Genomic DNA, 22,827 nt, shown 5'->3' on the forward strand with positions numbered 1-22,827 from the left:
CACTCCTGACTGGCCTGGCTAATTTTAAGATTAAGCCCCCTTGTCCTGGATTGCCCCACCAGAAGATATTGTTTTGCTTTACCCTAATCAAATTCCCTTTCCAAATGTTTATTTTTTTAAAAAAGGTTTTATATAACCTCAATCAACATATTTTTCACCATTTCAGATTCTGAATGCCATGAAATTCTCAATGAAAGCTGCTGGCTGGTCGTGCGCCTGTGAAGAGAGGAGTAATACCCTTGCTGCCTTGCAGCCTCTCTCAGCGGGGAAGCCGGAGGGTCTCCAGCCTCAGGCGAAACATATGTTACTTTCAAACTGATTAATATGAGTTTATTTTGGAGCAATAATTATCAAATGTCTATTAATCACCTCTGTGCACATGAGCACCACTGAATAAAGATCACCTCATTGAGACAGAAGCACAAAAAAACAAAGGAACAGGTGAACAGCCAGGGAAAAGAATTTTGTTACATCTCACAGCATCTGCAGTTGTGGTAAGATGAGTTACTCTGCTGTACCTTTTAATACAGATTTAATGCAAATGTAAACCAGGAAAATATAGTTTGATTTCACAGCTTTTAAATCACTAAAACCCTTGCACACATCCACTCCATTCAGCCATGTTAATTAGATATAGTAGATCCGCACTGCAGCAGTGACCTTTCCTCTAGTAACAGGTTCAAGCCACAAGGCTAGCTGCTGAAGACTCAATTTACCAGAGCAAAATGCTAGGAGTTTAAACAGATGAAATAGTCAGCTGAAATATTGGTGCATTTCACAAAGAGGAGGGTTCAGAACATCCAGGTGAAAACCATGGGTCTTGCTAACTGAAATAAAGCAGCCTTGGTATAAGTTATGGTGAAGTCCACTGATCTCAGCAATAGGAGGAGGTATGAGGGTCATGGGGTTAATGATGAATTATGAAAGGTTATGTTAATAGACACAGCACTAAAATCCTAACTGCTGTGTCCTAGGGATATGGACAGCTGAAATTACAGTTGTTGGTTCAGTTCAGTTTGAAAAATGGTAAAAACATTTAACCCAATCTCAACCAGAAATGAACATTATTCAATTATATTGCTGACTTATCACTACCAGATAATGAAAATTAGTGGGTGATCCACAATCCCACTTTCAAAATGATAGTGCGCCTAAGTGCAGAAAGCCTGAATCCCACTAAGCTTTATGGGAAATGCTTTTTCCCCCCACCCAACAGAGGTTAGAAATACTCCAGTGCTGTATATAGTTTTTAGATTAAATGAAAATCCTCAGGATCAGTAGTGCAGAAAAATCAAAGCTTATATCTTAGCTTTTGCTGGCCCCTCACCCAGGGAATGATTTCAGCTTACTACTTAAAAGCCATGTAAAGCAGCTGAGGTCAACCTCAAGACCTTATGCAAATCAGCAGTGGGATCACTGCAGTATATTGCCTGATTGAGACTGTGAAAGACAATCTTACAAATAATGAGTGACATTTTGTTTAATCTTTTTAACCTAATTTTGATCAGTCGATCTGATGCAATTAATAGGTTGACAATCAATCTCTTGATTCTCTGATTAAAATTCTGCCACTCTAATGACAAATGAATAACTTCATCCAGAAAATAAGTGAAATAAATTTTATTTGCAAGGAGTCTGCACATTTCTCTGACCTGCAGCAGAATAAAAAGAAACAAATGTGTAACATTTTATAAATTTTATTCTAATAGAAAACATGTGTTCAGATCTTCAGTAAAGTTGGCTGGATCCAGCACAACACTGGGGAAATCGGGCGAGGGGCGCACCCGTCCATTGTACAGTGCAAATGTAAAGATCCTCTTGCCTCATTTAGTGAATTTCAGTTTTAAAGCTTTTATGTAATTGTGAAGAATGAAAACTCTTTCCAGTTGCTTACCTACGTGTGTGTGATAATGATAGAGTATGATAACATTTGAAAAATTGACTTCAGTAAATAAATTTGGGGTGAGTTTTATGCTCAGCAGGATGCAGGTCAATGTTCAGCATGAAAATATTTCTTCACTTTTTGCACATGTCCAATCATCAAGCACTCCTAGGTAAGTTTTCGTTGCATGGATCAGATACAAAGTTCACTTTCCTTAGTGCTGCTGCAATAATGCATCTTAACACAAGAAATGCTGATCTACACTCAGAATGAGCTGAGTAAGGCATTTGCCCCCACCCTCCCCTGTATTGTTCATGAGAGAGATAGATGCAATTCAAATAATTTAGCACACAAAATCAGAAAGATACTGTAAACTAGCACACTGTAATGGTTCTGAAAATTCTATGCACAGCATTTCAGTAATAAGCAATTTACAGAAAGTGAAAAATTAAGAATTTTCTACTTTCAAAATTCACATGACTAAGCAATTTTGTATTATAAATGTGAACTAAGTGTGTAAATTGTGTGTTCATGCATGAGTGTGAGACTATATTTTTAAGCAGACTCCAGAACTTAGTGAGAACCTCAGGCTTTATTCTGAGCTCATATACATAATAAATTTCAGCAAGTAAAAAAAAAAGCCAAAAAATACATGTCTGAAAGTTACATTATATGTCTGACACAGAAATCTGCTCCATATCATGAACACCATCTTTATCAATGATCCGAACAGTAAAGGAGGGAAGATTCAGAATAAATCGTTTTTGGATCTGAAAAAGGACAAAACAATTACAAGTGAATCCAACAAAACTAACATTCTGATGAGTGATGATTGACAATTAAAGCATTTTATCATATACAGGTTCAATACAGAAATAATTTCCTGCTGCATTTATGAAATCTGTAAAGATGGGCCACAATGGAGTAACAGGACACAAGTTCAGTTGCTATTCCTGATCTCAGTTGTGCCCGAAAAGCAAGTTTATACTGTAGGAGGAATTCTTTTAAAGCATGAACTCTGTCTTCTTGCCCTGTACAGAATTTTTTTCTTAAACAAAATCTGTTAATAGATGGATCACAGCTACATGCTGAAGGGAGAGCACGCAGTTCAGGTCAGGAGGAAACCCACATTCCCACTCAATTGATGTTAGGGAAGCACTTGCATAATATGAACACACTTGAATGCCTATCCATAGCAGACGATAATTTCAAAACCCAGCAACAGCCAACACTGTGTTCAAAAATAATGTCTTGCTCTGCTATGAACACACCCACTGCTGCCTGATCAGGGAGCAGCATTACAAGGGCAATGTGGGGACCATCATCATCAGCTAATGTCATGTGTGAAAATATAAACATATGCAGAAAATTTCAGAAATCCCACAGCTGAATATTGTCCTTTGTATAAAACAAATTTTTCTATACAACTGTATTCAGATTTGGACCTCACCTCTTGCAAGCACTTCTTCAAGAGCTCCACTGCCTCTTCGCGTGTGAGATCTGCAAACACATTGTTTCAATTTTTGAAATCTTCTCAAATAAAAACAACCCCCCCCCCACATTAAATAAAGTCCAGACTTGAAAACAGAAGTCATCTGACTCACAGCTGAACACAGTCCATATGTAAAGCAGAGGTTTTAAACAGAGTCAGGCCCACTCAAACCGCAAGCTGGAACGAATCAATTAGTTTTTGGAAATCGAAGCGCATCAGAATCCGCCTCCTTTTCCTGGTCCAAACTCGGGGAAGAGGACAGGCACCTCTTAGATTCAATTTATTACAAACAAACAGTGTGAAAATGAGCTCCATCTGCAGATGCCGGCTGCAGTTAGCGCACTTCTTTCACCGGCCTCCCGCTGAGCATTAGATTCATCAATGCAAGTGACACGTGCTTTTTACTTCTAAGAGTGCAGATCTGTGCTTCCTCTGCCATTAGGATCTGCGATACAGTCAATGCCACTTAACACAGAGAGCAAGTTTATTCATTGCACGTTTTAAAAGAAACTGCAAGGTTTTTGACTCTTCAAGCACGAGTATTTTTTTTTAGAATGGAGTGCAAAAACATGACCTTTGCTAGTTAAAATTCCAGTAATGGTCAAATTCTAATGTGATTCTAGAATTCCACTTTAATTGGGCTAAAGCTTTTCTGTACATTTTATTAGCTGATACATTTTTTTGGGTATGCACACTCAAATCTAAAAGATTTGTTCTTCCGTTAAAATTGTTTCAGAAGGATTATGGCTCATAGATGGACATCTTAAGTGGTTACAATGTGTTTTGGAATTTACAAAACAAGATTCAAATATAATTATCATGGGATTGTAACTTGTGTTCAAGAGGGTAATGGAGGAAAAATGACCAGGGTACAAGTTTTAAACTCGTTCTTTCCCTCTTTCTCTCCCCTAAAGAAAAACAACCTCTAACTCACCTTAATGGCAGGGATGTCTACACAATCTCAGTTTCAACTGAACTGTATGTTGGCAAAAATTAAATTTAAATCGCTGACTACAACCAAATTCACTTAAAAAAACCCTAATGATTCATTTTACCCTAAACAGTTTAATTCTTAAATTGTTTAGTACATAGAAAGTTCATTTCAACCAGTTTTTCACAGCTGGCTTCACTAAATGTAAATTGGCTGCTCCAGAGGAAAGAGTTCACCTCCTACTTGAGTTTGACTCTTTGGACCGACTCAAAGTTAACAACGGAGTCAGAGAGCAGCTCGGTTGTTGAATATTAAAATAGAGATTAAGTTTTTTAAAAAAATCAATAAGCCATAGAAGAACTAGACTGATTCAATCAAACAATCAAGAAGCCAACATTGACTATATCAGCATAATTAAATTGCCAGCCAACACAGAACTTAAGGGACCTCGGTGACTGACATTAGCAAATTGCAAGTCTACTAGTATAAACAGGACAACTGCACATCACTATTGTAGTGTAAACCAAGGTTTTTTCATGTTCAGAAAAGCATTTTCAGTCCTGTGATGCAAAGTAGCTGGGAAATAGGGTAAGTACATATGAACTTACAGCGATTAGCATGATTCTAATGTTCTTTTCACCACAAATCACACCCACCTGGTTTATAGTATCGGTCCAAGATACTGAGCGTCAGAAAAGCTCCATATCCATGAGCAGCGAAAGGTGTTTTAGCCAGAGCTGCCAGATAGTCCATATAGTACAGTGCAGGGCCCTCATGTTCATCACAGCCAGCTAGAAGCATGTTCACGTGGTAAGGTGTCTAAAAAATAAAGTGGGTTAGACTCAGGAGCAGGGTAATCACCACTCAAAACAAACGGACTCAGCCTTCTGAGAAGCAGCACTTTTAAATTCTGGAAATAAATTTCATATGTATTTCTCGCATCCTGACATCAATTGGAGCTTGTAAGCAATTTTTTAAAAAAGGAAATGAACTAAAATTTAGGATTAATAAGGTCCGTTATCAGACAGATAGAATCATAGATGACCAGAATCAAAACACTAATGTACCAGCAACTACAGTTAATCAAGCACATGAATCAAAACTGTTATACAAGTATCCTTATCAGGCTTAAAATGTCAACGACATATTTGAAGAGCACCGTACAAGCATACACACAGCTACAAATTAGTTCAAAAAAAGTAGCAAATGTTCTGAACTCACTTGTGGACATGGCTCCCCATCCCAAAAATTAAAAAATTGTTCAATTCCTGAACATTCTGATATTGTGCAGTCATTTTGACATAAATGAATAAAATTGAACCATTATTTGATTTTCCTTTGATACAAGTCAATGTCTGGCAAATATATAGCTGGTTTTCTGCTAATTCATTGACGGGGATTAAACCTTATAATGCTACAGCACTGCTAACATAACATGGGGTCTGAATGCATAGTACACTGCGTTACTCGTGTTTCATTGACACCATACCACTGTACTGTGGCTGCCTCATAACGAAGTTTAAAAAAATCAATATGAAGACGAACAAATAACTGGCATTTAAAACAGTTTGTAATTCTTGAGTTTTGTATACAGTCACAACTGCTTAAGCCTGACTTGTGGTTTATGTCTGTTCAATATTTTCTGGAAGAAAGGGAGGCTATCTTTTCCTTTGTAAAAAGATGGATTAGGAGCAAATTATTAACATGGTCCAGAGTTGTTTTAGTCCTGTACATTGACAATTGGCACAGCTACTCTCGTACATACAAATCAGAGACCAACAATCTCATACATATCCAATTTAGTCCCATACATGTAGTTATTTTGCATTTGTCCAAAATATTTTCCCGCCCCTGGTTTCAGCTTGTGACAAATGGCTGATGGTGAACCACAGGTGAGTGTGTAACTTTAGGTTGTCAGTAATCAACAGTGGGCTTGTGATGTCAGTTGTGCAGCCGAACAATAATTATAGAGAACTATAATTACAAGGCAATCAAGAGGGGAATGGGAAGGGGGTGTTGAATGCACCATGTGCTACAAAGCAGTACAAAATGGACACAAGTCATGCTCCTCAGGCTATGCATGTCCCATTGGCTTAAAGGGTCACGCGAGGCAGAATAGCTAATGCCAATCTGAGACAAAGGGAAAAAGTCCAGACCATGCACTCGAAAGGCATATGAAACTTATCCCACTGAACAGTTTTCAAAAATGGTCACTGCACAGGTCTTAAGGTGGTTTCACAGAGCTTCCAGCAGTTCTAGATTACTGCTTAAAAAAAATTTGGACAACCAGTTTCTCAATTTATTCTAAAATATAGCTTTGATGTTAATTAAACGATCTTAATATGTTTAAATGATGTTTTTATATCCTGGATGCTGGGGACTGTACTAAATTCAGTGCATCCATAGAACAGGTGGAAGTTGCACTGAAGAAAGCAAGCAGAGTCACCATATGAATGACGGATAACAAAATAATCTTTAAGGTTTAAGACAGCATCAATTGAAACTCAAACTAAGGTCGAAAAAGCTGCCGTTACATCTAAATCTCACTGGATTATCAATGTATCAATTTCAGGACAGTATTATTTCTAACGGATTTACTATCAGTCACAGCTTTAAATAAAAAACTTCAAAATTGAGCCGCTGAATGTATTCAGTTTTTTTTTAAAAACACTGTTTTTCATTATCAATTCTTTAACAAATGCAAGGATTTGTTAGGCTTGATTAAAGTAAAACAAACACCAGTAGTTATTAAAAGTTAGCAAGCAAACTGTGTGAAATTACACAGGCGCAGCAGCCAAGCTAACAGAGTTTAATAAAGAAATTTAAAAAACAAATAGGAAGAAAAAGAGAGGCAGGTTACTGACGAGTTTCTCTGCGACATCTGGTGAAACAAACTCACAGTTCGGGCAGAGAGCAGAGAGTGAGGAAGTATCCCACCGAGCAGGGGAGTGGGAGCGTTAATCTCATATTGGACCTCTTCCAAACCCCAGCAGCCATAATTAAATCTTTAGAAACTCGCACCAACAGCCGGCACAACTTGAGAAAGAATAAAATACTGACGAGGAAAGTTTTACTGACTGACTTGCTGACCAATCACAGCACACCATTCCAATGTTGCAAGAAACACCCATTTACTGTGCCAATCTATCTACTTTCTAATGTATCTAACATGGCAATCAAACCTCTTAAAACAAAACAAAGGCACATCAGATCTTTAGCCTCCGCCTTTTTTGGGTGAGAGATGAAGAGAGGAAAAAACAAAATCATAATCAAGGGCTGCATGTTCAGGGTCAGAGAAAACCAAGTGACCTACAACAGAACTTTGAAGTTGCCACTTTACCTTCGAACAGAAGGTAATGACAAAAGGTTTGAAGTATTGGCTCTTCAGCAAGGATTAATCTTAGTAGAAGAATTGGAATAATTAAGCATCTGGAATAAGCAGCAATAAAACCTGTTCCAAGCTGTAAGTTTTGATCATACCTACATCTGCTTTAGGATCAGTTTCACTTCCTGCCTAATCAAACACTAATATGATTTCAATACGTTTAGCATGTTACATATCCTGTATCAAAATATTCTGCAAGTTGGATTTTAAAAAAAATGATTAAGTTAATTATACCACTAACAGCTGGTAACCCCAACTCTTTTCCCAGTTTTCTCTGATTCCTCCACTCCTAAATGAGGAGATTCATGCAGGGCTTGGTGCCATACCATGATGTGCACCAATGGGGAGTTCAAACTCCTTTTTTTGAATTTAGATTTATTCCCCATTTTTCTCCAGTAAGCACTACCCATCTATACTGGGCCATAATTTGCAGGGCATCTAATGGTGTTCATGTTAGTTAGACTTGCCCTTGCACATTTAGGTTTTAAAATTTTTTGCATGGCAAGTTGCTGAAAGTGCGAGCTGATAATGTTGCAGCGAGGGAAACAGGGCATCTGGGACCCAAGTCGACAGGGCAAGCAACTGTGCATCTTCTTAACCAATCAGATTGAAGGATTGTGAAATTAACAACACAAGGACTGAGAAGGATGTGTAAATTAAAGTGGGTGATTTCAATGTCAAATCAGGGACAGAAAGAGGAGGGATTAAGAGAGAGAGAAAAAAAAGACAAAAGTAAAAAAATAAAATTTACATTTTTAAAATCTCCAATTAAAACATGAAGGTCTGAGACTCCACACTTGTAATAGTTAATTTTCAGTGCCAGAGGTTGATTGGCAATAATTAACACTTAGCATGTCATTTAAAGGCTACTTAGCCTGAAATGGACAAGACTTAACTTTCTGTGGCAAGTTGAGTTCGTATCTACCGCGCAAATATAGCAACTTCGGCGTTCAAAGCATTTCAACGATGAGGCAGAAAGCGAGATGCCACTTTCGCGAAGCTAATGGCGGGGTGGTGCATCTTGGACAGCAACTTTTGGATATTTATGTTTAACCACGCACCTGTCCCTCGCCTGAAGTTGCTGCACCATTTGCGCATAACTAATAGTGAGTGTTATTAGCCTCAATGTTATTTTGACAGCAAAATCTGGACCATGATTCTTCTTGGTTGAAAAAACAAGTTGGCTCAGCTACAGATATCCCATGGAAACAGTCAATACCACTTCTTGGTCAACTAGGTAGCAACGATACCCCCATGCAGTATCTGAAGGAACCTGAACTTTAGTCTAACAGGCAAACTTGCCTCCATGGAGAAGTTTGAGTGGAAATGCCAGTCAAGATGGAGATTTGAACCCAATGGTCCAGCTTCATAATTAGGAAACATCAGATGTTTTGCCCCTCAATATTTGGTGGGATGAGAAGAGGACAAAATACATGCTTAATGTCCTTTATTATTCTCTAGATAAATACAAGTAGCTTTTACATTGCTCAAGACCCACACCAATGCCACAGATTCCAGAAAGCATAGGTCTCGTACAGCGGGCTGCAAGTTCAATACAAAACTGCTGGGATTCGTTAAGATCCCCTAAACACGTGTCTTCCTGGCAGCCAGCTTTAATGAGTCCTTGCAGTTTTACATTTGCCTTGCGGCCAGCTGCACAAGACCCACGCTTCTGGGAACTAGTGGCACTAGCACAGGATCTCATAATAGAAAAGCAGCTACAGTTTCAACACAGCTTGCCAATTATATTGTGTTGTTATAGTACAATATCCTTCTCCCAGATGAGATCCACTCCTGTTACTATTTGAAATCAGCAAACAGTTATAATAGATGTACGCATTGGTGACATTACAGGTATAAATGACCCAGACACTTGGTCTTTCTTCAGAGTCAGCACACATGGTGACATAACTAGGCCAGTGATGTGGGAAGAAATCAACATTTGTAAACAGTAAACAAAGTTGATGCTATTTATTATTGTATAATCATCCCTGCTATCTTGCTCTTCCACTCTCCATAGTAGCAACCCAACCGCATTTTGTTATTAAAAAAAGCTAATTCAGCAGACTTAACAAAAGAAAAGACAAACCCAATTTTTACCATTAGGGAAGCTAAGACACCCTTCTCTTACCCCATCACATCCAGTTTGACGGGGTAGGGCAAGGTCAACAAAGTTTCCTACTTTTTTTTAAAAAGAGAAAAAACTCAATTCATTGAAACGCACGCACATACACAAGTACCTACACTTACCTCAGAATTGGAAAAATGAAATACATTCACAGAAGTTAACAATTTTCCTCATCAAAAAGGGGCAAACTACACAAGAAAATAAATATGCAGACCCTCAGAAATGAGAGGGTTCCTGCCAAATCTGTAGCCTTATTTTCAGTATTAAATTTTACAGAAAGCTACATTTAAAACAGCTTTTCCAAACTAAAACTAAATTATGAATATTCAGTAGCATTATTCCTTATGCAGTTTATTTGTTTTAATTGCAGAGACATTAATCTTGGAAGCATGCTAAATTTACTTTGCCTCATGAATGTCTAAAGCATCCTCAGTCGAGGCCAGTTTCTAGACTTCGGACATTAACATATTGTCCCTCAAAAGAAAAAAAATTTCCTCACAGTACAAATGAATTTTACAATTGTTGGGAAATAAACCTTCATTCAAACTTGTAAAAAAAATTCTAATAAAGTAAAAGTGAACCCTGAGAGTACAGATTACTCTCCCAGCAACTGAATTAACACTTCTCTCTAGAAACTTAACTAACTGTACTTTACTTCTGAACAATTAAGCACAAAGCAGCACTCGCCTAGATTGTTCTGAAAGAATGATGTGGAGATGCCGGTGATGGACTGGGGTTGACAAATGTAAAGAATCTTACACCAGGTTATAGTCCAACAAACCTGGTGTTGTAAGATTCTTTACAGTTCTGAAAGAACACCAGATGTGTCACAGAACCTGTCCCCATTACAGTAAACATGACTGTTCAATCACTGATGATACTGCTTTCAAAATGGCAGATTTGTTGAAATTATTCTGGATGTGTGATTTTTAAAATCAAGAATAGAGTTTCAAATATGCCCATGGTAGCTGCTGGGAACAAAGACGGACTTGCAGAAATTGTTTTTCGATACTGACAGACAAGTCAGGTCTTCCTATAACCTAATGCATGCTTCATCCTCTACATTTGAAAATGTGCACAAAAGGGACAGAGTTCCAGAAGCAGGAGAAATGGTGGATGAAGCTTTGCAGGACCAGGAGCTTGTGTTCCTGGCAGAAATAGCAGCAATTCAGAGTGTTGCACCAGTTATAATTTTGTAGACAAATGACAACCGGGACACATCTAGATTATAAGGTTGGATTCTGACATAGTATAGGCTCATTCATATTAACTCATTGTTCTACTGGATTTTGCATAGATGAACTGGGGACAGCTTGTTCCTCAGGTAGGGCTTTAAGAATTGGAGCAGTTCCCTTTCTGAATTGGAAAAGGTTTACCTGTTTCTCTCAAATTACCATGGGCTTTTAGAAACTGGACAGTTTAGTTTTCAAAACTAATTGTAACAGATTTAACAGGAATGCACCTTTAAAAGATGCAGAAGATATTCAGCTTTTAAAAAGAGCTAAAAGTAACCATAGAGCCAAGTTGTAGTAATACCAAATGGCCCCCCAAAATTTCTTACAGTAGGACAACCCCCACCCACCCACTCCAAACCCAGTGGACAATGGAAAAGAGTGGACAGAGGAGTCCTCAGATTTGGTCCCACATGTAATATACAGTAAAACCTTAGGCACAGGAATGAAGACAAATACATCACAAATAAACTGAACTTAATTTTTTGGAGGTTGAGGCTGATTTATGACATGAAGGAGGAAACGGGCCTTCCTGGGCTTTGCAACAAGGGGATGTTTCACATAAGGCTTTGTTCCGCAAAAATTCTGGTAGATAAATTGGGAGGATAGATAACTGGAGCAAAGATAATGGACATTCAATTATATTTTATTAATGTATTCAATATTTTTACGTTAACCACTGTACAAACATTGAATGAATACACATACAGCATCAAATCACACCATCTAGTACAGTGTGACAGTTCCTCCTGTTAAACATTCTTTCAACAGCTTTTAATTAAAATGGTTATAGTTAATGATTCTCTATGTGCCATGGATTACAGGCGCCTTGTTATCTCGACACTTTACACTTACTATTTTCTGTGAAAATCAAAATCATTCATTTCAGCAGTGTTTTCGAAGAGAAAAAAGGGGCCAAGTTAATAAATGAGAACGTTATTACATATCATTATTCAGAGTAAGGATTAACCGTCAGAAGACTAATTTGTTTCTGACAATGAATGAGTTTATAGTCAGGTTTTCAGCCAGATTCAGAACAGAGATGAATACAGCTGAAGCCTGTTAATTGGGACATAATGGTGGAAATTAAATGAGAATTTTTACAAATTCAAAGTTTAATAATTAAGATAAAACTCTAATCTTTGAAGTTATTATCTGCTAGAAGCTTTGTAAAATCGGTTGTTTAGACTTTTGAAAACAAATTTTCCTGGCATTTACTGTACTTAAACTCTCTATAGCTTCAAACTGTATTTTATAGTAGTGTATTCAAGTACGTCCTTTGATGGGTCCAAGTAAAATATTTCGTGACATTTTGGAGTCTTAAAAAAACAGATCAGAACTTCGTGTAGAAGCTGCAAAGTTTTCTTCCATTTACACCATAAAAAGGCTATTCATACCATCCATGAGGTCTATGAACTGTAAATAGTTCTTATTTTTCCACACCAGTGATATATATTTGGCTGTAGGGATTGGAACTACTTTCCAACTTAGTTCTTCAGCTCCCATAACTTTGCCCCTCTCAGCCTCTGCTGCAGCTGTAATTAAGTAGTCACAGAGCACAAGGAATTTAAGGTTCCAGAATTCAATGTGAACGCATTTAAATACAGGTTCAAATTCACTATCAACTGTCACAAGGTAAAACCCACGATCACCACATTCCGTAGCCACCCTTAAAAATAACACGAGTACTATTAAGTACAAAATACTGGTTTCCTGTATGATTTGACTTGCAGCCACAAGTATTGCTAATACTTCTCTACAGTGGCTGATGGTAAGCTTTAAAATGCATATTTTCTGCAGAACCTATCAACGTTGTGATTCACTGCTGAATCAAGATGTATGTGGATCTCAGACTCCCCATACATTTAATACTTAATCTCCAGTTTCCATCTTGAAAATCCCCTGGCCAGAACAATCACCTAAGACCCAAAAGGCTGCTCGGGGTATTAATGTTCCTTGGCAGTCACATTAATTCTCATGAACATTAAAAATATAAAAAATGTTCAAATAATATTTAAACATGATACAAATCACATGAAAAGTTGATGTGATAATATATTTCTACAAGGTGCTGAGTACCTTTTTGTGAAATATTTATCACAATTGTCCTCCATATCTCTTTATGCTAGATATCATAAAATGAGCTGAGAGTTAACTTGATGAACAATGAAAAACTGAAAGGCTACTATTTTTTTCAGATGCTAATAAAATCACAACTATTTCATACATTGAACCTCTATGACTGCAGTTAAAATTGTCCTTAAAAGTGGTCTTTAAAATGGATGCTTTGATGTCACGGGAGTAGGTGTAAGATACAGAAATTAAGTGGTGCAGTACGTTAAGGGTACAGCAAGAGACAACTGCAACAAGATGACATCTCATGAAATTGACCTTGGTATTTGCGAACATAAAGACTGGAGAATTTACAATTAAGTCAATGGGTAAGTGACTTATACCACCGTTACCATACAAGATTGACTCAAACTACAAAAGCACTGGAGGAGGCAACCCGATAACAAACAACCCTGTGTAGGAGGTACCAAAATCCTCCTTGGGAACGGATTTTACTGTGTGCCTGACAGCAAAACTAAATGGCAGGTATGGTGGAATTTATGTTGAGTGTAGGGCTCTGGCTGAATTTTTGATATTGCTGTCCTGTATGGATCGTCCCCGACATTGGCGAAGGCCCCAACCACAATAACAAAGCTGGGAATGTAACTCTAACAACTGCATATGCACAATTGCTTCAAAGCTGCATTCGTGAGTTCTGAGTAATTATGCTGATGGCAAATTTGTTTCACTGTACAGGGCCATTCAGCAATGGGAATTTGTACAATTACAGATTTGGAAGTGGTTCCATAGAAAAGGTACTAATGTTTCGTAACTATTCCATCAAAAGAATACCAAATAACAAGCTTCACACATCCTATAGCATTGGATCAAAACTTTTCTGAATAGGTTTACATAAGCACTCGGAGACCCTGAATCAATCCCTCAAATTTTAAATATCCTAGGAGTCAAATGGTGCCAGAGGAAAATTATTCGAAATAAGAAAACCTTCCCACTACTTGGAATCAACATTTTCATTAAAATGGTTCCAGGCCCCAAAAAAGGACACATGGAAAAAGATAGGCATAAATATTAAATATTATTCATGAAATAATTGGAACAAGGATTTTTTTTACAATACAGTTGATGGTATTTTCAATTCTTCATGTCTTAATCAAACACACTGACTTTTTTGTAGCTTTATAAATGGGAGACAAATGCTTCAATTATTGTCTAGTAAAAGTCAATTTTTCTTTTATTTAATAAAAAATAAACCTTATGGTACTGTAGCCAGAGATTACAATCTGTCATCAGAAATCAGTTTTCAGGCTTTCAATGAAACTTTATTACAGTCTTACTCATCCTGAAACAGATGAATGCTAAATACATTGAAATTAAAGCAATATTAAACACAACAAATGGAGCAGAAATGTTCCTGCAGTGTTTTAAGATTGGTGTTGAAACCAAACACTGCTTAAATTTTGCATTTATTTATATTTAGTAATCTAAACAATTGTAGCTTTGGTCATCTCAACGTATATCAGGAAATAATAGCAGCTTCACTGGGTTAGACTTTGTTCATAGATGCTATTTAACTTGTACTTTCTAAGTGGCAGATATGAATAAAGTTTCGTTTTTTTGGTGTTGGGGGTTAGGGGAGAGAAACTGGGAAAATGCAATTAGTATTAGTAAAAAAAAAATAGTACCACAGAAATTAATGGGACTGACAGTCGATAAATCCCAAGGACCTGATGATCTACATCCCAGGGTTTTGAAAGAGGTGGCTATAGAGATAGTGGATACATTGGTTGTCATCTTCCAAAATTTTATAGATTCTGGAATAGTTCCTGCAAATTGGAGAGTAGTAAACGTAACCCCACTATTTAAGGAAGGAGAGAGAAAACAGGGAACTACAGACCTGATAGCCTGACATCAGTAGTAAGGAAAATGCTAGAATCTATTATAAAGGATGCGATAACAGGACACTTAGAAAATAATAATAGGATTTGGCAGTCAACATGGATTTATGAAAGGCAAATCATGTTTGACAAACCTATTGGAGTTCTTTGAGGATGTAACGAGTAGAATAGATAAGGGGGAACCAGTGGATGTGGTGTATTTGGATTTTCAGAAAGCTTTTGAGATGGTCCCACACAAGAGGTTGGTGAACAAAGTTAGAGCACATGGAATTGGGGGTAATATACTGGCATGGTTGAGAATTGGTTAACAGACAGAAAACAGAGAGTAGGAATAAATGGGTCTTTTCAGGTTGGCAGACTGTGACTAGTGGGGTACTGCAGGGATCGGTGCTTGGGCCCCAGCTATTCACAATCTATATCAATGATTTGGATGAGGGGACCAAATGTAATATTTCCAAGTTTGCTGATGACACAGAACTAGGTGGGAATGTGAGTTGTGAGGAGGATGCAAAGAGACTTCAAGGGGATATAGACAGGCTAAGTGAGTGGGCAAGAACATGGCAGATGGAATACAATGTGGAAAAATGTGAAGTTATCCACTTTGGTAGGAAAAAGAGATGCAGAGTATTTTTTAATTGGTAAGAGATTGGGAAATGTTGATGTACAAGGACACCCAGGTCCCTTTGAACTTGAGTCACTGAAAGCTAACATGTTCGTACAGCAAGCAATTAGGAAGGCAAATGGTATGCTGGCCTTTATTACAAGAGGATTTGAGTACAGGAGTAAAGATATCTTATAGCAATTATATAGGGCCTTGGTGAGACGGTACCTGGAGTATTGTGCACAATTTTGGACTCCTTACCTAAGAAAAGGATATACTTGCCATCGAGGGAGTGCAACAAAGGTTCACCAGACTGATTCCTGGGATGGCAGGATTGTCGTATGAGGAGAGATTGAGTAGACTGGGCCTGTATTCTCTGGAGTTTAGAAGAATGAGGGGTGATCTCATTGAAACATTCAAAATTCTTATAGGGCTCAACAAGGTAGATGCAAGGAGGATGTTTCCCCTGGCTGGGGAATCCAGAACCAGGGGTCACAGTCTCAGATTAAAGGGTAGGCCATTTAGGACTGAGATGAGGAGAAATTTCTTCACTCAGCGGGTGGTGAATCTTTGGAAATCTCTACCTCAGAGGGCTATGGAGGCTCACTGAGTACATTCAAAACAGAGATTGATAGATTTCTAGATATTAAAGGCATCAAGGGATATGGGGATGGTGCAGGAAAATGGCTTTGAGGTAGAAGATCAGCCATGATCTTGTTGAATGGCAGAGCAGACTCGAGGGCCCGGATGACCTGCTCCTGCTCATATTTCTTACGTTCTAATTAATTCTCCTGCTCACTTTCTTGCCTCAGTGTTGTTTTCCTCCAGAAGACTTACGATAAATGGATCACTGACTTCTCCAGCACTACCATCAAAGCTGCTTTACTATCCAATGGGAAGCATCTTGGTAGGCAGGATTGGTCCATTTTCTGGTCTTCCAAAATGAGTTGGCTGATTACGATGACATAACATACCCAGAGTTTCAAACAAACTCGCTGGTAGAGACAGATTTTGAATGACAACTGAGATTAGAATTTTAAACCAGGATCTCTACATGAAGTCTAATGCTCTACCACACAACACAGCCATTCACTGGCTGCCAGTTTGGTGATTTCTCACTTCATGTCATGTTTAACTATTCAAGTGGCAAATACATTACTTTTTTGATCAAACAGGCCAAGAATTTTTGGATTTGGTAACTAGCTTGCAACATGTTTGGTAACAAGCAAAATGTTTCTGGCCAGCCGTGAAACTATTCTTACCTCATCCTTATAAAGTGAAGGGCAAGGCTGGTAGAAGTAGGGAACCTTGGATGACTCGGGAGATTGAGGCCCTAGTCAAAAAGAAGAAGGAGGCATATGACATGCATAGACAGCTGGGATCAAGTGGATCCCTTGAAGAGTATAGAGATTGCCGGAGTAGAGTTAAGAGAGAAATCAGGAGGGCAAAAAGGGGACATGAGATTGCTTTGGTAGATAAGGCAAAGGAGAATCCAAAGAGCTTCTACAAGTACATAAAGGGCAAAAGAGTAACTAGGGAGAGAGTAGGGCCTCTTAAGGATCAACAAGGTCATCTATGTGCGGAACCACAAGAGATGGGTGAGATCCTGAATGAATATTTCACATCGGTATTTACGGTTGAGAAAGGCATGGATGTTAGGGAACTTGGGGAAATAAATAGTGATGTCTTGAGGAGTGTACATATTACAGAGAGGGAGGTGCTGGAAGTCTTAACGCGCATCAAGGTAGATAAATCTCCGGGACCTGATGAAATGTATCCCAGGACGTTATGGGAGGTTAGGGAGGAAATTGCGGGTCCCCTAGCAGAGATATTTGAATCATCAACAGCTACAGGTGAGGTACCTGAAGATTGGAGGGTAGCAAATGTTGTGCCTTCGTTTAAGAAGGGCGGCAGGGAAAAGCCTGGGAACTACAGAGCCTGACATCTGTAGTGGGTAAGTTGTTAGAGGGATTCTGAGAGACAGGATCTACAGGCATTTGGAGAGGCAGGGACTGATTAGGAACAGTCAGCATGGTTTTGTGAGAGGAAAATCATGTCTCATGAATTTGATTGAGTTTTTTGAAGGGGTAACCAAGAAGATAGATGAGGGCTGTGCAGTAGACGTGGTCTACATGGACTTTAGCAAAGCCTTTGACAAGGTACCGCATGGTAGGTTGTTATATAAGGTTAAATCTCACGGGATCCAAGGTGAGGTAGCCAATTGGATACAAAATTGGCTTGACGACAGAAGACAGAGGGTGGTTGTAGAGGGTTGCTTTTCAGACTGGAGGCCTGTGACCAGCGGTGTGCCTCAGGGATCGGTACTGGATCCGCTGTTATTTGTTATTTATATTAATGATTTGGATGAGAATTTAGGAGGCATGTTTAGTACGTTTGCAGATGACACCAAGATTGGTGGCATTGTGGACAGTGAAGAAGGTTATCTAGGATTGCAACGGGATCTTGATAAATTGGGCCAGTGGGCCGATGAATGGCAGATGAAGTTTAATTTAGATAAATGTGAGGTGATGCATTTTGGTAGATCGAATCGGACCAGGACCTACTCCGTTAATGGTAGGGCGTTGGGGAGAGTTATAGAACAAAGATCTAGGAGTACAGGTTCATAGCTCCTTGAAAGTGGAGTCACAGGTGGATAGGGTGGTGAAGAAGGCATTCACAGCATGCTTGGTTTCATTGGTCAGAACATTGAATACAGGAGTTGGGATGTCTTGTTGAAGTTGTACAAGACATTAGTAAGGCCACACTTGGAATACTGTGTACAGTTCTGGTCACCCTATTATAGAAAGGATATTATTAAACTAGAAAGAGTGCAGAAAAGATTTACTAGGATGCTACCGGGACTTGATGGTTTGACTTATAGGGAGAGGTTAGATAGACTGGGACTTTTTTCCCTGGAGAGTAGGAGGTTAAGGGGTGATCTTATAGAAGTCTATAAAATAATGAGGGGCATAGAAAAGGTAGATAGTCAAAATCTTTTCCCAAAGGTAGGGGAGTCTATAACGAGGGGACATCGATTTAAGGTGAGAGGGGAGAGATACAAAAGGGTCCAGAGGGGCAATTTTTTTCACTCAAAGAGTGGTGAGTGTCTGGAACGAGCTGCCAGAGGCAGTAGTAGAGGCGGGTACAATTTTGTCTTTTAAAAAGCATTTGGACAGTTACATGGGTAAGATGGGTATAGAGGGATATGGGCCAAGTGCAGGAAATTGGGACTAGCTTAGTGGTATAAACTGGGCGACATGGACATGTTGGGCCGAAGGGCCTGTTTCCATGTTGTAAACTTCTATGACTCTATATAAAAAGGAGCTGACCAAGTTGCACAGAGCAAGTTTGACTGACTAGAAACCTGCTACACAGCTTGAATTAAGGCCAATGGCCGTTAGAAGAGCTCCAATCCACTTGGCCGTTACATATGGCAGTTTACAAAAAAAGATGACAAGCTTGCTCACTACTAAATCTTATATTCTAGCTCTGATAGATTACAGTAAATTTGGATTTCAGTTACCCATCTTGATAGTTAAGGATCTGATTTTATGGGGAATGCATAAATAACTGCATCAATGTGACAAAATATTTGACTGTTCAGCTCAATTTCAAAAAACGCTGTTTTCAAATTATGATTGTATGGAGTGATTTCTATCCTCCACAGTATTTCTAATGTACCACAACTTGAATGCAGATGTTTCACGTGTGGCAACAACTTGTTGCCCAAGATTCAGTTTTGATAATACTATTTAAATTCTACTAAAAAAGGTTGAAATCTTCCCCAAATTCCCTGAAAGAAAACCCCAAATATCCTGGCTGGTTTCTGGACTGGACCTTTGTGTGTGTCTAACTGTTGCCACTGAGACAACATAAAATGAACAATGACATGTTTTTAACCTTGGTCTATTAGCTGGAAGATTGACATACGTATCAACTGAGATACATAATCTGAACGAGCTGGGACTTGTTCAGTGTAATGTCATCATGTTACTGTTCACAACTCTGTGTGCACATTTAACGAGGAAAGAGCACCATTTTGTCGATAGGTTAATGTAATCCAAATATTTCATCATTTTAATAAAGAATGGAATATTTAAATCATAGTTGCCAATCATCATCACCCCAAAACGTCTTCTCAAATAGTCACTGGAAGACTGGTTTCACATCAAATCCACAAAATACTTGTTTACTTGGATAACCGAAGCACCACTTGGGGAAAAATGCCATATTGTGCTGACATCAATATATTTCAAAAATTACTGCAAAAATATTAAATCTTAGTGTTGATTCCAATCATGCTTACTGTTCCAAAAATACAAATTTAAGACTCCAGAGGTTAGGACCCTGTCAAACATATTAAGTATCATGAATTTTATCACTCACGGGGGTGGGGTCAAGTTAATAACTGCAGCTGGTTGTGCCATCTAGAATCCAGAGCAGGCAGCGACCACAGCTCTGGGAAATAAGTGCCGTTCCATCCTTTAGCTCACTCTAAATACATTCTTCCATTGAAATCACAGTTCCAATCCACCAGGGAAAATTAAACAGCTGGCTAACTAAAAACGTTAGGTGTCAAGGGAGGGCAAGGTTCAGTGCCAATACAACATCATCAATTATGGATAATTTAATTGGGATGTTTTGCCCACCCTTCTGTGCACAGTGCAATGGGGGGGCTGATGAGACTAGCTGATTAGGTGTCTGACACTGATCATGTGGTTTGTAACATATGGCACAGGTAAATGCAGCGAATGCTTGAGTCTGTGCTCCCTTGCCAGAGCACCGCAATCGTGACTTGTTACAAGTGATTAAAATAAAATCAGTGATAAGGTAATTAACAAGGTTTTGGTTAGTGGAGGTCGCAAGGTGCAGCCGAGGTCCCCAGTGTTTGATCCCCGCAGTCTGCCCATGCCTGGACTTGCCCGACAGCGTGCCTGCTCCAGATGGACCACATAGCAGGGAAAGTACTGGCACAGGCAGATGTGTTTTTCTGGAAGGGGGGGTGGCATGTGGTTAAAATACTTGCTCCTGCAGGTGGTGATACCTTGAAGCTGGTGCTGAAGTCGATAGCAACATAACAAAACTTGCACATCACAAAGACCTTTTATCAAGAGAACGTTACAGTTTTAAAAAAAAATTCTTTCCAAAATTCTAATTTTAGCACATGAAGAGGCACAATAGATTTTTTCTATCTTTTCATTAGCCCCATTAAGAGCACTTTTGGATATCTTTTCAAGAACTCCATGCACTACAATAGCGTACTTCCTTGAATGAAGTCTTGGCATTGAAAACACCAAAAAGCACATGGAGAGCCTGCTATAGCTATCCATGTAGAATTTTCCTCCTTCAAATTATAAACATCCTCCATGCACTGTGAGAGAACCTACCATGATATGTGCATGCTTTCTCTGGAACCTAAAAATATCATGACACTGAAAATAGGTAGTACTGCATGTGGTCTCCTCCCCTGTGTCTTATAAAGCCCTAGGACCTGTATCACTGTGCCAGTTCATTTCGACCTGGAGATGGACTGAAACTCACTTAACTATAATCCCTCCTTCCCTCCACAGCAACTAAGCACCTCCAGTGCCTGTAGGGATGGACGGGTAAGATTACGTGTGGAGTAAGCATGTTTTTCAAAGAATAAAGACGACCCTAATCTATCTTTGTTTGTTTTGCATCTGCCATATATCGTAGCATATGATAATTACGTAGCATAGGGCAATTTTAGGATTATAGGTGCTAAGTAACAGCTGTAAGGATCATGGATAAACACAAAATGACAACAGGTTGCAACATTTTCAAATGCAGTGATACAGGAACAGCAGCTCACTGACTTGTTATATAGTCATAAATTGAAAAGTTTTACTGGTAAAACAGACTGATTAAAAAAAACTAAGACAAGGAAACACTGGAAATAACAATTTGGAGTGGCATTCTGCAATTCAATGGTAAATGGATCTAAATACACAAATGATAAATTAAATGATGTCCCCTGGGTTTTTTTTTGGAAATGGAATAAAAACATAAAATTCAGATCTTAAAATCTTTAGAGATTACCCTCCCCTAATCATCAATCAGGAAGCTGTGATGATCTAATCTGATAGCATCACTCAACATATCATCAATGTTACTTCTCAGTCAACTCCCAAGACAGCACATGCTTGAGTAGGACATTTACACACCCATTTCCTCCAACAAATCAGGTGCCATTACCAAAAGCCAGCTCTCTGGGAAAGCTGCAGTATGAATGATGTATGAACTAAATCTGCATTTGGCACTGTAAGATTTGAACATCCTTGTTACCAGACAGTCCATGCTATAGTACTTCGGGTAAATAAAGTTGCTTGAGTAATTCTGTGAATTCCCATAGGTTGACATTTTGTGACAAAATGGAAATTACTCAATGGGCCTAATTAGCTACAAGATCAGAAAGAGAATGGAAGCTCCCTCTCACACTCAACGAATCCAAATCAGCTGATCTTCAAAGAATGTTTTATCTACTCACAATTTAAAGTAACACCCAGAGCAAGATTCTAGAATCGTCTTTCCTAAAGTTACATAATATTTATGTAGCCCCATATTAATCTATTGTCATTTAACATTTTTCCTTTCTTTGGCAGTCTCCAGGACAGCAATACCAATTCCCCCGCTTCTAGACAGGCTACGGTATCTGAACATCATTTGTTTGAAACAGGGAGGTTTCTGCCAGCAATTACATGTGGAAAACAGGTCAGATTTAAAATTATTTTTTATATGCTTAGCTTATAGGGAATGATTAGAACTGAATGTACGGATAATACGTATTGCTTGACTGAGTCTTAGGCAAAACATACATAGTGGGGAATAAAAAGCATTTCATGTAATGTTTCTTAGGTTGAATATGTGAATACCTGCAATTGCTTACTTGGCAAGTTTCTGAATGCACCAAATAGAAAGCAACAGTAATTATGCATCACGATATGGTGTATTATATGGTATGAACAATTCCTTTGGTCATCATTGGCAGTTGATGGGGTGGACAGGAGGGCTATCAATATTGTTAATGATGAAGAAGTCATGAGTTTAAAAAAAAATGAAGAGTTCAGCTCCAAGTTCCACTCACCCAACACTCCTGTCCTGACTGACCTATAATCGGTTCCAGGTCCTCCAATACCTCCAGTTTAAAATTCTCATCCTCATATTTAAATCTTGGCCTCGTTCCTCCC

At 38.6% G+C, this 22,827-nt stretch overlaps 1 protein-coding gene across 1 annotated transcript in view; it reads right to left on the minus strand.

The window, feature by feature from the left end:
- Positions 1-1,605: 1,605 nt before the first annotated feature.
- Positions 1,606-22,827, minus strand: part of psmb2 (proteasome 20S subunit beta 2) — a 34,182-nt gene continuing 12,960 nt past the window's right edge. The window contains exons 4-6 of the mRNA XM_068006541.1: positions 4,962-5,124; positions 3,333-3,382; positions 1,606-2,652 (exon numbers count right to left, since the gene is read on the minus strand). Of these exons, the coding sequence (XP_067862642.1) occupies positions 2,551-2,652; positions 3,333-3,382; positions 4,962-5,124 (315 nt within the window). The 3' untranslated portion in view covers positions 1,606-2,550. The remainder of the gene's footprint in view (positions 2,653-3,332; positions 3,383-4,961; positions 5,125-22,827) is intronic.

The sequence above is a fragment of the Heptranchias perlo genome, chromosome 26 (genome assembly GCF_035084215.1).
Source record: "Heptranchias perlo isolate sHepPer1 chromosome 26, sHepPer1.hap1, whole genome shotgun sequence".
Classification (NCBI taxonomy): Eukaryota; Metazoa; Chordata; class Chondrichthyes; order Hexanchiformes; family Hexanchidae; genus Heptranchias; species Heptranchias perlo.